The sequence below is a fragment of the Xyrauchen texanus genome, chromosome 4, assembly GCF_025860055.1.
Source record: "Xyrauchen texanus isolate HMW12.3.18 chromosome 4, RBS_HiC_50CHRs, whole genome shotgun sequence".
Lineage (NCBI taxonomy): Eukaryota > Metazoa > Chordata > Actinopteri > Cypriniformes > Catostomidae > Xyrauchen > Xyrauchen texanus.
Genome location: NC_068279.1, coordinates 5,126,429 through 5,140,906, shown reverse-complemented (window position 1 = coordinate 5,140,906; position 14,478 = coordinate 5,126,429). Strand labels below are relative to the sequence as shown.

The window sequence follows — 14,478 nt, the reverse complement described above, 5'->3', positions numbered from 1 at the left end:
TAGATATCTACTTTAATTCTCTCTCGTCCATCTCTTCTCAGTTCCAGTTCCTTCTCCTTTCGAGCAGTTTTCCTTTTCTTGATCCTGAAATTGAAATGGGGACTCTTGAGCTTCCATTCATCTTTCAAAATGCTTCTGCTCACCATAAAATGACTTGCATTGTATGGACATACAGAGTTAAATATTCTTTTAAAAATCTTTGTTTGTTATATATGTTTTGTTTTTCTGTTTTCATTTGTTGGAATTAATAAAAAGTGTTAATTGATTAATCATTAATCGTTGTTTGTGTTCAGCAGAAGAAAGTAAGTCATACACATGTGGGATGGCATTCGTTTAAGCAAGTTAACCTTTATTCAGAATAAAAGCTTAGTCAGAATATGGACCTTAATGAGAAAATGAAGTGCATGTAAATGTGGTCAGTCTTTATGAGAGAGCAAATATTAAAATTTTCGACATGCGTGTCCCACAACAATTATATGTCTGATTTGGGGAATCATGGGACGATTTGACAAGTTTATCAGGTTAAAGAACGGTCAACCAAAATGTTCTCATTCATTTTAATGAAGCAATAACACAGAATTGCATTTAAGACATGGTAGATCGATGATGAAAGCTTGTATTTCTATATTTCAAAGTTCAGCTGGGAGATTTCTTCTGCGACTTAACATCACTCATGTTGCTCAGCGTCGTGCTCTTCTTCAAGAGGCTGTTCTGTATTTTGTTGTGTGTCTACAGCAGGGGGCATGATCAGACCCCCTTCCTTGGCGGTGTTATAGGAGCCACAGCTGCTGCATTTCATGCCCAACACATGGAAAGCGACAGTACAATGAGCCTGGCAGTCATTGCATATGATCTGCAAACATCACAACCACAGACATTTAATCTGCCCTTTTGAAGTAAATTATTAAAGTGAATCTCATGAAAACATGTCCTGTCATATCTCATCCCAAAATCAAAAGAAAATAAATTTTGCATAAAGACAATTTATTAGGTGAAATATGACATTCCCTCTGTTGACACATGCTGTTAATGACCTAAAAGATCTTTGTTGAACGTTTAGCATTTAAAACTGTAAGGTTACATTTTTCTTACATCTAATAGACTCTCAAACAATGTTCATGTTTGTGTTGTTTCTCATTTGTCATTTTGGTCTATTTGAATGAAAGCATCAACTAAATGTAAACGTTGGCTGTTTTTGTCCTTGCTGTATTACCTTAACCGTTGTGTCCTGGTACTCCGTGGGCATGGGTGACTGGGCAATATCTTTATCCATCTCTTCCCAGTGCTGCTCCATGTCAAAGGCCGAGTGCATACATAGGGGACAGCGGTACGCACTGCAGGACAGACCACTAGTTATAAACACTGATGATACTCTGAACACCTTCCTCATATAAGCCTAAAACAGGTCTAGCAACATCAATTGGCATAAAATGTTTCAATGTAGCATAGAGGTGCTCTTGTTGTACATATCATTGTGTAGAAGAGTCTAAATGATCAAAATGTATTTTTGAATATATCTAGATATGAGCAACTACAATTGTAAAACACAAAAAAAAAAACTGACCCTTACCCAGTTCTGAACATATCTTCAAAACATGTTCTACAAGAAAGAAGACAAAAAAGTATAATTTTAATAAGGCGATTTAGCATTACACAACTAGACTTTTATAATAGAAATGTTGATTGTTTGTGCAGGCTTTTAACTCTTTCCCCGCCAGCGTTTTAAAAAAAAAGTTTCCAGCCACCGCCAGGGTTTTTGACGATTTTTGCTAAACTTTAATGGCCCGCAGAATATTTTCTTCCATGAATATATGAAGATGCTATATATCACAATAAAGATCTGAGCCTCTGCTTTTAGGCAAAAAAAAAAGATTTTATTTTATCTTCATTTGTTCTTTTATAATTGCGACTTGAACAGAGGTCGGTTTTGTCAAAAAACAACATTTCAGACAAAAAGCTGATAAAAAGGCATGTTTATGTCTGATATTTTGAGCTTCTCAATACTCCACTTCTTCATGTTTGAGACGATCGCAGTCTGTTTCTTTGATCAAAGAGTTGCGTACTCTTTCAAAACATAAGGAGGGGTCTTCCTTACCGTATAACACCTAAAACACGGAAACCCGGAAAATTCCGTGTTTGGCGGGGAAGCGTTTTTTCATTAAACACGGAAAATTCCGTGTTTGGCGGGGAAAGAGTTAAAAGGGATGTTTCGGGTTCAGCACGAGTTCAGCTCAATCGACAGCATTCGTGGAATAATGTTGATTACTATAAAAATGTATTTCGACTTATCCCTCCTCATTAAAATACAAGCATGGAAGTAAATAGTCTATTTTAAACGTATAAAATTTGAGCTGTCAAGCTGATTAAATGGTAATTGTTTAAAGTTGTTTTAGGGTTTGTTGACATTACATCGTCATGGCAACAAAGATGTAAAATTGGCTATAATTTTTCACAGCAAATGTTAGTAAGTGATTTTATAACACTAAATTATTTTCTTTGTCTTGTGGCAAAATTTTTAAAACATTATTTAAAAAATAAAAAAAGGCCTCCGTTCACTTCAATTGTAAGTGCCTCATTGCAACCCAGATTTTGGCATTTTTTAAAGGTGGGGCAAGTCTAAATTCATTATTATGGAAATCGATATTATGCTACCGAACCGGAAACATTCCTTGAACATTATGGTGAGCATCTTGTTCAAAGTTTCTATGTATAATTTTGTGACTTTGCATAAGAAAGATAAGCACAGCCAACACCTTCAGCAATAAAGCACAACTGCGAGCTATTCTGTTTTGACTATCCTTCTAACATGTAGTTATCTAGTTAACATGTAGATCATCAGAAAAACAAAAAAAAAAAAACACTCACTTGTGTAAGAGATGACCACAGGGAAGAACATGAGCCCCTATTCTGGATGTGTGGATGTCATCCATACATACAGGACAGTTCTGTCTGGAGACATTCTCAACACACTGAAACAACAAGCAGTGCTTAATTATTCACTGTTAACAAGAAAGTGATCAACAGAACCAATGACTCAAGCAGAATCAATTCAGATGAACCTTTCTGTACCTTGTGATTATGTTTAAGATCGGTGGCTAAACATAAATTGCATTTCGTGCAGTGGAAGTATTTCTCTCTTGGGCCAATTCTAAAGGTGAGAGAGGAGAAAAAGGGATATCAATGAGTAAAATGGCATTTCAGAAATAGCTTTAAATGAATAACCACACTGTTAGTGCTTCTCTTGAATAACCAATTTGCTTTGAATAAAAGTGTGTGCTGGATGACAAATGTAAATGTTATGCAAACCTGCATATTCCGCAGGGCTGGCAGTGGTACTGCTTCTTGTCTTTATCAAAAAGATGGCAAATGTCACAGTAATACTCGCCAAACTTCACTTTGCATTCCTTACATGTCTGCTGAGCCTGAAAAATACAGAAGGACAGAGATACAGACATTAAAATCCTATATCAGGGAGTCATGTCTTTGCTTTCAGCTGTGCATGAAAGACTATCAGGGTGATTCTCACCAAAAAAAATATATATATATATATATATATATATATATATATTTAGGCATTTGACAGATGCTGTACAGTGCACTTATTACAGGGACAATCCCCCCGGAGCAACCTGGAGTTAAGTGCCTTGCTCAAAGACACAATGGTGGTGGCTGTGGGGATTGAACCAGCAACCTTCTGCTTACCAGTTATGTGCCTTACACCACCACCATATGTATGCATGTATGTATACACACACACACACACACACACACACACACACACACACACACACACACACACACATATATTTTTGCATTAAATTGCATTTTCATAACAATCAAGCACCCCCTCCATCATAAAACGATAACTGCTATGCAATGATTTTATTACATTAATCTCCAAATATTATGTGCAGTACAACCAACACTTCCATGACATATAATTACAATTTAAATACTATGACTTTTTGCATCACAGTAATGAGAATGATCATTTTAAGTATTATGGTAGATAAATTAGAAGGGAAATGTGCTTAATTGTCATGAGGTTAAGGTCTCGATGTAAACTATTTTATCAGTCTTAAAAAGGCTTTATTTTCTTTAAGAAAAAAAAAAGTTTAAAATTTTTTTTATTTTGTTGTGGGGTCAAATATAGCTTAACATGGACACATACTTGACGGTTCATCAGATTCACACACACACATATACACATATACACACACAGACACACACACACAAACACATATATTTACCTCTTGAACAGTATTACACACTGCACATTTAACCTCTCGGACCTTAAATCGGTCCATTTGATGATTCTCTTCACCATCATGACACAGACGACACACATAAAACTTCCCACAGCAGGGTGCCTGCAGGTAAAGACAGATATATATATATATTTATATACGCAAAAAGCCTTTAAAATCCCTCATTATCAAGCACTTTGGAATCCAACAGTCCATTGCACATTAAATAGATAGGCCAGTTAGCACCATCCGTATACAGCATCAGTCACTAGTTAAAAAAACAAACAATTTTTTAGTAAGCACATGTGAAATACACTGTAAACAGGCAATAAAATATTAATAAAGTTGCTCACTTTTAACAAACAGCTGCGAACATAATGCTCACATCCGGCTTCTGTGGCGGCCATGTTTCATTCAAATGCGCAAAACTTTATTTAAACAACCTCAATTGCCGTTATTTATTTTACAAATTACAGGCATTCATATAATGTATATATTTGGGAATACGAAACAAAATTTACACTTTGCATTCAGATAAATATAAATGTCCTAAATCCTCTTTGCAATGTACATATCCTACTTTCTTTGTTTTCAGACATACAATTATATATTTTTTTTATTAAATTACTTTTTTTCAACAGAAGAGATGTTTTAGTCGATTTTTTTCTAACTAAAATATGTACCAAAAAAATAAAAATAAAATAAAAATAAATAAAACGGGTAGGCATTACCTTAGCTTTACGTATTTTCTGTCATTAGGCTTAATTCATGAAACACAAGCAGAAGGCATTTTTTTGTAAATCGTTTGTAAAGATGGTCTCACGTAAAAGTTTGGTTTTAGGAAAGTTTTTGTATTTTCATTAACGTTAGATAATATAATTATATAATAAGATATGACCAACGGTAATGCTGTAAACTCATAAATAAACACATCGTAAAACCTTAAAATCGGGCAAACCTTAAAATCTTTGATGAAATTTTAGGCCTACGCATTTTAATTTCAAAACAAAATTCCATCAAAATACAATTGTGTAATCTTTAACAAATTAAAGTAATGCATCTACAAATGTTTAGGTTTTTAAAATGTTATTTTGTTACAGATTATTAAATTATTTTTGATGGAATGTTGTAAGGAAGTGTCTTTGATATAAATATGGATTACCTTCTTTATTTAATTATTAAGACTGTGCATGATCTATATCTAAATAGATAGATAGATAGATAGATAGATATCTGTCTGTCTGCCTGTCAATCCATCTCTGTCTATCTATCTATCTATCTATCTATCTATCTATCTATCTATCTATCTATCTATCTATCTATCTATCTATCTGTCTCTGTCTGTCTCTCTGTCCATCCATCCATCTCTGTCTGTCTATCTACCTGTCTATCCATCCATCCATCCATCTGTCTGTCTGTCTATCAATCTATCTATCCATCCATCCATCCATCCCTCTCTCTCTCTATCTATCTATCTATCTATCTATCTATCTATCTATCTATCTATCTATCTATCTATCTATCTATCTATCTATCTATCTATCTATCTATCTATCTATCTATCTATCTATCTGTCTGTCTCTTTGTCCATCCACCCTTCTCTGTCTTTCTATCTATCTGTCTGTCTGTCTGTCTATCCATCCATCCATCCATCCATCCATCTCTACCTGTCTGTCTGGCTATCTGTCTGTCTATCCATCCATCCGTCCGTCCGTCTGTCTGTCTGTCTGTCTATCTGTCTATCTATCTATCTATCCATCTGTGACTGTCTATCTATCTATCTATCTATCTATCTATCTATCTATCTATCTATCTATCTATCTATCTATCTATCTATCTGTCTGTCTGTCTGTCTGTCTGTCTATCCATCTCTGTCTGTCTATCTATCTATCTATCCATCTCTGTCTGTCTGTCTGTCTGTCTGTCTATCTATCTATCTATCCATCTGTGACTGTCTATCTATCTATCTATCTATCTATCTATCTATCTATCTATCTATCTATCTATCTATCTATCTATCTATCTATCTATCTATCTATCTGTCTGTCTGTCTGTCTGTCTGTCTGTCTGTCTGTCTATCCATCTCTGTCTGTCTATCTATCTGTCTGTCTGTCTGTCTGTCTGTCTGTCTATCTATCTATCTATCTATCTATCTATCTGTCTGTCTGTCTGTCTGTCCATCTCTGTCTGTCTATCTATCTATCTATCTATCTGTCTGTCTGTCTGTCTGTCTGTCTGTCTGTCTGTGTCTATCCAGCCGTCCATCTCTGTCTGTCTGTCCATCCGTCCGTCCATCTGTCCTTCTATCTGCCTGCCTGTTCAAAGATGTTAAATTAATTAGATATATGAATATAAAGTTAAATATATAATGAAAGTGGATTTTAACAGAAAGCTTTAAATACGTTCTCAGGAAAAGGGTATATTTCATTCATGTCAGATAGCGGTAGGTTTCACATCTTTACAATTCTTTAATTACAACTTCTGTTAGCAAAAACAATGTTTTTCTATGATGTTTCATAATTGTTTTACTGTTAAAAAAATTGCTGAAAATCCATTAAAGAGCCTATAATTAGGCAGGTTCCCATTGTGACAACATGCACCAATAGCAATCAATGAACTGTATTGTTATTTTTTCTGTATTTTTTTTTTTAATCCAGGGCAATAACTGTGAAAAGGTTTTGAAGTATATGAATATACAGAAACACCCTTGGAAAATTTAACTGGAATAAAAACGGTCAAAAATGTCCTGTCAACACCCTGGCTTGACTTAATTACATTGATGGATGGAATAAAGGTCTGCCGCTGTCTGATTTCAGCAAAGGTATTAAGGTCTTGCTCTTTTCAATCATCTATCGACTGTATCTTTCCCTCAGCCATCTGTGATATTTGTGGACATTTCCGTTATTACTGAAACATTCTGTGTGATTATCTACAATGATAGAAAATGGAAATGTTTACATGATGATTGCTGTACACAGACAAAGATTTACTCTTAAAATACATCATACCCTCTAACCTCTTGATTGATGTCCACCCATGATGACTAAACAGTTACAGATTAACAGAGGAGACCGATTTACAGTATAAGGAGCTTAAAGAAAATTTGATTCAGTAACAAGTTCTTGTTATTTTCCAGTCTCAAAAGAGAAATAGAGTTACATTAAATACATACATTTAAATCAAACCTTTGTGTGATTATATACAATGACTATATGATTATATACATCCCATAACTGGTTTGAAAAAAAGCACAACTCTTCCAAGTAAGCTTTTTCTTGCATCCTATATTTGTTCATTTGTATTACTATTTTAACTAATGGTGGTTAAACTTATCAACATTGCAAATAACGTTTGTTGATCAAATGCTTTTGTTTTAGAATAACAAAACTCATTGTATTGTCTTGGACTGACCACTGTGACAGACGGTCACGACATCTGCTCCTCTAAGATTAAAAAATTACCCTTTCCTGAAATTATTGCTTAATCTGATCTACTAGGGTTTTAAGCCTGTAAGATTCTATAAGCCATAGGGCATGTAAATTCATATACATGCTATGGTGGACAAGATGATTTATTAAGCTCTGCCAATGGACTTCATGTTGTAACCTTTAACTCGTTACGTCTTTGTTGAAATAGGTTTCATTTCTGCTGAAGTAACAATAAACATAAGTCCTGCAGAAAATTGACGATGTCTCGCACAGTGTGTGGCACTAAAGTGTGACACGGTTTAGGAGTTCGGAAAAGTAGGTTTTCAGAAAACTCAAAACAGAGGAAAACTTTTATAGACTGAAATTAAATCAGAGATATACGTTTGGAGTTGTTCGACTCAGGGAATCAGAAGAAAACATTTTGTTATTCTAAACCATACGGTTGTGAAGATATGAATGAAAATGTAAAAGTGCGTATTATAGCGCCACCTAGGCTCGGATGGGGTTGTGTGTGTGCACCTGAATAGCTGGGGTGATTTGGGACCATCCTGCCAAATTTGGTGTCTCTAGAACAATACATGCAACATAAATACAACAAAAATGATTCCTATCATTAGACGATTATGAGAAGCACATGTCAAGGATATCTTTACAATCCTACACAGTTAATAGGACTAATTGCCCCTGTAAGTGACCCAACAGTTTGTAGGGTCTTATTGACCTGGTTACCTTAAGTGACTTAAGGGCATTATAAGCCCTGCTCTTTCAATGCACCAGCAAGTTAATTGCAGCAAGACTAATGTCTCATATTTGAGCTTTCTGTTATATTTTCATCTTTGAAAGTGAATCAACAACAGCATATTCATTGATCCATTATCAACAAGATTAGCTCCTATAAGCTCCTTCATTCATTAACACCGTCACACCCACTAACATTTTCGTCTGTTTGGCCACTTGTTTAATGGCTAATGGCATTATCCTTGAGTAAATACCATGCTCCATTTGAACTAGCTAAAGATACCTCTAGTTTAGAAGGAGTTTAAGAATGGGCACTTGGATGTCAGAGGGGATCCGTAGCTTTTCGTAGCTTGGTAAAATATATATATATATATATATATATATATATATATATATATATTTGACACATTTAAGACACATTTTAACAGAAGCGCAACATTCCTTAAGGATTCAAAGCTGACGTCACAACTGAGCAAAAGATTAAAGGATAATAGCATTTAAGTTGGCTGCTGAACTCTTAGCTCCTTATAGACAGCATCGGACCAGTGGAGCTGCCTCCTGCCTGGCTCTTTATAGCCCTGAGATTTACAGTGATGAGTTTGGTTAAGTTATAGGAATTATAAAGGATGTTCAACATTCAGAAGAACAGGAGACAGAGCCTCTTTCCCAACTGTAAACTCGCAAAATCTGAGTCAACAGATGATAATGTTCCATTTGCTAAAGACTGTTTGGTGAAACAATGGAGCTCTTTAAGCGAACTTCAGAGGGATATATACGACATCTACGCTGAAGACGATGACGAGGACGTTGTGAAACATTCAGAGCCTACATCATGGTTTACATCGCCCAGCAAGAACTGCACACTCAACCTCAACGTTGGAGGGAAGTACTATCATATCACCTACAAAATGGCCACGAGATACCCCCAAAGCAGAATCGGCCGTCTGGCCAGCTACACAGACCTCAACCAGAAGTTGGACCTCTGCGACGACTATGTTGTGAAAGACAACGAGTATTTCTTCGACCGAGATCCAGATGTGTTCAACAGCATCTTCAACTTCTACAGAACTGGTGTGCTGTGGATCAAAGATGAGCTTTGTCCAAGAAACTTCCTGGAGGAGATAGATTATTGGGGCGTTCGGATCAAATACACACATCGCTGTTGCCGGATCTTGCTTGAGGAGAATCACGATGAGTTGTGCGAACAGCTAAAAGTTCAGAAGGAACTGGAAGCTGAGGTGGAATCCGAGGAAAATGAGGAAGTGTTTGAGGAAATGTACTTCGGAAAGACGCGAAGGACTCTGTGGAACCTCATGGAGAAACCGTTCTCCTCGGTACCGGCTAAACTCATGGCAGTGGCCTCGAGTCTGTTTGTGTTGGTGTCCCTGGTCACGATGACGTTGAATACTGTAGAAGAAATGGGGACCAAGGCACCTTCCAACCAATCCAGAGGAAGGCCCTGTGGAGAATTGGTGGAGACATTGTGCATAACCTTCTTCATCACTGAGTATCTTCTACGTCTCGCGTCAACACCTGATCTCGGTCGCTTTGTGAAAAGCATGCTGAACGTCGTAGACCTGATGGCCATCCTACCACAGTTCCTGCAGTTTGTGCTAGAGAGCTTTGTGAGTCCGGGTTTTGGTAGACTAAACCCAGACATTAAGTCTGTAGGGCAAGTGAGCAAACTGGGACAAGTACTGCGAATCATGCGACTCATGCGCATTTTTCGAATTCTGAAATTGGCGCGTCACTCCACAGGGCTCCGAGCGTTTGGGTTTACATTGCGACAGTGCTACCAACAGGTGGGATGTCTCTTCCTCTTTATCGCCATGGGGATCTTTACATTCTCAGCCATGGTTTATACCGTTGAGCATGACGTCCCTCATACCAACTTCACCAGTATTCCACATGCTTGGTGGTGGGCATCTGTGAGTAACAGATTATTTCTACTAATCTTTATATCTATAGGGATAGTTCATATAAAATGAAGATTAATTTACTGAGCCTTGTATTATTCCAACACCATATAAACACAAAAAGAGATGTTAGGCACAGTTTTAGGGACTGACAGACTCAGTCACCATTCACATTCATCATATAGTGACTAAAGTCCCAGGTATATTTCATTTTTGTATGTTCCGGATCTGCTCACGCCTAGTCAACCACTTTGCATTTGTGAGTATACTCTTCTGAGTAGAGTCAATGGCCGGCACATGCACCGACGAGGCGCACCGGATCGATCGCAAGTCGAGAACATCTGTCCGGCGCTGACAAAATTAACGTCACGCAATCTATGCACGGAGTGATCCGCAATGCAGATGCGTGAAGTACACTTGACCTTTAGACTGTCAGTCCCTAGAATGCCGTTCCAAGGGAAGTCATACGGATTTAATTAATTACAGATTTTCAGCATGATCTCATGAAAATTCTGTGACTGTGGCAACATATTTGCAAAATGATATTACAAGGTTTGTTACAGGTATCACGGCAGTTCAGAAGTGAAATGTCCACCGAGGGGCGCTAAAAGCGACAGATGAAAAAAGATTGTTAGGTTAATGCTCTATCGAGTTTTAAATCAACAAAAGCTTCCTCTCTACCCTAAACTTTAAACCTAAACCTAATCAATAGTGTCATAAACAGAAAATGTGAAATGAAAATGCCATTCCTGAAGCAACCACGTCAATTTGTGGTTCTTCTACGACACTTTCGTCTCACGTTTCGACTCGGAAGTTCTTTAGGGCTCGTACCCTGGTCCTTTGCATCACAAGTTTCTTCAGCAGAACACAAATGAAGATTTTTAGAAGAATATCTCAGCTCTGTTGGTCCTAACAATGCAAGTGAATGGTGACCTTAACTCAGAAGGTCTCATATGGATCATAAAAGTGATCCGTATGACTCCACTGGTTTAATCAATTTCTTCTCAAGCGATATGATAGGTTTGGGTAAGAAACAGATCAATATTAAAGTCCTTTTTTACTATAAATCTCCCCCTTTGACCAGTCCCAGCCAGTAGGTGGCTGAATGTGAAAGTGAAAGTGAAGGTGTAGATTTACAGTTAAAAAAGGACTTGGATATTGAGCTGTTTCTCGCCCAAACCTATCATATTGCTTGAGAAGACATTGATTAAACCACTGGCATCTTATGGATTCATTTTATATTGTCTTTTGGGCCTTCAAAGTTCTGGTCTGGTCACCGTTCACTTGCTTTGTGAGGACCAACAGAGCTGAAATATTCTTTTAAAAATCACAGATAGTGTTTTGCAGATGAAAGAAAGTCATACACATCTGGTATGGTAAATTATGAGAGAATTTTTATTTTAGGGTGAACTATTCCTTTAACTATAACAAAAACGCAGAAAGAGATGTAATATCTGTAATAACTGGATTGGTGGTGGTGTCTTAGTGTAAGCACGTAACTGGTAATCAGAAGGTTGCTGGTTCGAGCCCCCACAGCCACCACCATTGTGTCCTTGAGCAAGGCACTTAACTCCAGGTTGTTCCGGGGGGATTGTCCCTGTAATAAGGGTACTGTAAGTCGCTTTGGATAAAAGCGTCTGCCAAATGCATAAATGTAAATGTAATATGCAAGTGCTTTCCATGTGGAGTTTAAAGCAGCACTTGAAGCTGGCGTTACCTTGATGTGAATCATTATTGTGATTTCACAATGCAAACGCAAAGCAGATAGCGACAGTCTGCTGGCTGATTAATATTGTGGAGGATTAGAGTTTAGGAGCTTTAATGCCCATTCCAATGAATTCTCAAACTGTGAGGACTCGTTATTTCAATTAGACAGTCTTACAGTAGACGTTCGGAAACGTTTAATGCTACTTGAATTGGTGCTATATTAGTGAATTTCTATCTTTATACTGTAGAATACTTTGTTTGAAAAATGTTAATAAAACATTATTTTACATATTGTTTTTTTTTTGTCTTTCCTAAGAAGGAAATAAAGGCATTTTGAAAGGACAAAAATAATATAGAGTCAAATTTCAGCACTTTCACAATCTGTGATTAATCACGATTAACAATGAAAAATGATGCAATTAATAGCAATTAAATTTTTTTTATCAAATAACAGCACTAAATAAAAGTTAGCGTTGTTGTAGTGCCTCTAGTGTTGAGCAGTATGTACAACAATACACACAAAATTCATTTAGCAAAAATGAATATAGAATAATGTGATTCTATGAGACCAGGTTGAGATTTTCAGTTTTGGGTGAAATGTGTATTTTCACATGTGTCACCAAACAGAATTGTGTAGAATTGCATAAGCATATAGACTTTTTGGGTGATTTAACCTACAGTTTAAAAATGGCTTAATTATAGATGTCTTTGCATATTAAACCGGGATAAGAGAAAGTATTTTTACATTGCAAAATTACATCATTTAGCTATAAGTCTGCTGTGCTCTCTGTAACCCAAAATTTCTCATTCCAGGTTAGTATCTCTACTGTAGGTTATGGTGACATGTATCCCGAGACACTTTTGGGGCGGATATTTGCCTTTGGCTGCATTTCCTTCGGAATCATTTTGAATGGCCTTCCAATCTCGATCCTCTTCAATAAGTTCTCTGATTACTACTCCAAACTGAAGTCCCATGAGTACACGTCCAACATGAGGAGCAGAGGAAAGGTTAACTTCATCCAGAGAGCCAAGAAGAAACTTAAAGAAAGTGGTTGCTTTGAAACTGTCTCATAGTCACCAATGAAATTCAACTCAGTGTTGTTTTATGGACCACAATACAATAAGGCTGTATAAGTTACATGGAATTTTTGTCGCCATTTACTCACCCTCATTTTCTTGCAAGCTTGTATGCAGGGGTGGATCTACCAGGGTGGCATAGGGTGGCAAATGCCACCCTAGAAGAATACCTTGCCACCCCTGCTGCCACCCCAGTTGGCAGCAAAGAATGAAAAGTTATGGCCAATTTGACAATTTACGAGCGCGAATCTCCAATGTCCGACTGCACTGAATGCAGCACGAGTTGACGCTAGAGCGGCAAGAGACTTCATGCCTTTCCGGTGATAATGCCCTTACTTCAATCATACTTCTATCTCCTATTAACTGAGATCACATTGTATGGTCACTTATTCCTAATATGAACTGTTTCACATGAAACCTCAAATGCAAGACATTGATTGCATGAGATTAAGTTTGTCTGTATGAGTTTGTAAATGGCAGCCTGTGCCCTTTTATAGTGTGTACATACTATTTCCCATCAAAGGAAAGATAACATTCTGCTTAAAATCTCCCTTTTTTATCGATGAAATAAACAATAAAATAACAATTCATAATGTTTTGAATCTTAATGTTCATTTAAATATTCTATTGTTCATTTTTAGTTGAAAATGCATTACTGTTATGTGTATGCAACTAATTAGTAGAAACTAACATTAATAAAGATAAATGGATGTTGTAAAATTATTTTCAGAGTCAGTTCACGATATCTCTTGTGTTACTATTGTTACCATATACAACCTTATTGTAAAGTGTTTATAATTGGACATTTTGAAACTGTATTGATTTAAGTCTGTTGTTTAAGTAAAGGCCTATTATGCAAATGTGCCAAATGATGCAATGTGTAAAATGTTATTATTTAACATAACATAAGTAATAAGTAACACAAGAAGTGTCTTACTGATATAAATTTCAAACTGAACATAATACAGTCTGTTGTACCTCATATGATTTTCCTTGTGTTATTGATTGTTTAGTTTCTATGGCATGAACAATCTTTTGGCAATAAAGCTGGACTAAAAGAATAGAGGACATCTGAAGATGTTTCAACATCGGGTTTTGCAATTCTAAAATGTTGAACATTTGAACATTTTCTTTAGCATTTTCTTCCTATTCACACACACACATAAAGCCACACTGACCCTGGCCTGAACTACACTCTTGAACTTGACCTGACCGACAACCACAATAGAAGATTAATCTAATTTGGCTTTTAAAATAGCCTCAATTAAAAATAGAACAGTCTGTACTGTTACATGTCAACACTCTCATGGCCACATGTCACCCTGCAATATGTACTTTCAAACACTATTTTATTTTAAAGATCCA

The 14,478-nt window shown here is 36.5% G+C and overlaps 2 protein-coding genes across 2 annotated transcripts; one reads left to right on the top strand and one right to left on the bottom strand.

The window, feature by feature from the left end:
• Positions 1–304: 304 nt before the first annotated feature.
• Positions 305–4,654, bottom strand: LOC127635971 (RING finger and CHY zinc finger domain-containing protein 1-like). The gene is made up of 8 exons (XM_052116302.1): positions 4,601–4,654; positions 4,251–4,370; positions 3,307–3,422; positions 3,070–3,148; positions 2,866–2,969; positions 1,571–1,600; positions 1,214–1,334; positions 305–853 (listed from the first exon to the last, which is right to left on the bottom strand). Exons 1-8 carry the CDS (start codon positions 4,652–4,654, stop codon positions 668–670), a joined length of 810 nt encoding a protein of 269 aa, XP_051972262.1. The 3' UTR covers positions 305–667.
• A 4,377-nt stretch (positions 4,655–9,031) lies between these two features.
• Positions 9,032–13,871, top strand: kcnv2b (potassium channel, subfamily V, member 2b). The gene is made up of 2 exons (XM_052116276.1): positions 9,032–10,341; positions 12,850–13,871. The coding sequence occupies exons 1-2, from the start codon at positions 9,040–9,042 to the stop codon at positions 13,108–13,110; spliced, it is 1,563 nt and encodes a 520-aa protein (XP_051972236.1). The 5' UTR covers positions 9,032–9,039; the 3' UTR covers positions 13,111–13,871.
• The last annotated feature ends 607 nt before the right edge of the window (positions 13,872–14,478 follow it).

Coding starts and splice junctions, on each gene's coding strand:
- LOC127635971 (XM_052116302.1), bottom strand. CDS start 4,654: ATGGCCGCCACAGAAGCCGGATGTGAGCATTATGTTCGCAGCTGTTTG. Junction 4,371..4,600: donor TTCGCAGCTGTTTGTTAAAA/GTGAGCAACTTT, acceptor CTTTACCTGCAG/GCACCCTGCTGTGGGAAGTT. Junction 1,601..2,865: donor TGTGGTCATCTCTTACACAA/GTGAGTGTTTTT, acceptor TCTTTCTTGTAG/AACATGTTTTGAAGATATGT.
- kcnv2b (XM_052116276.1), top strand. CDS start 9,040: ATGTTCAACATTCAGAAGAACAGGAGACAGAGCCTCTTTCCCAACTGT. Junction 10,342..12,849: donor ATGCTTGGTGGTGGGCATCT/GTGAGTAACAGA, acceptor TTCTCATTCCAG/GTTAGTATCTCTACTGTAGG.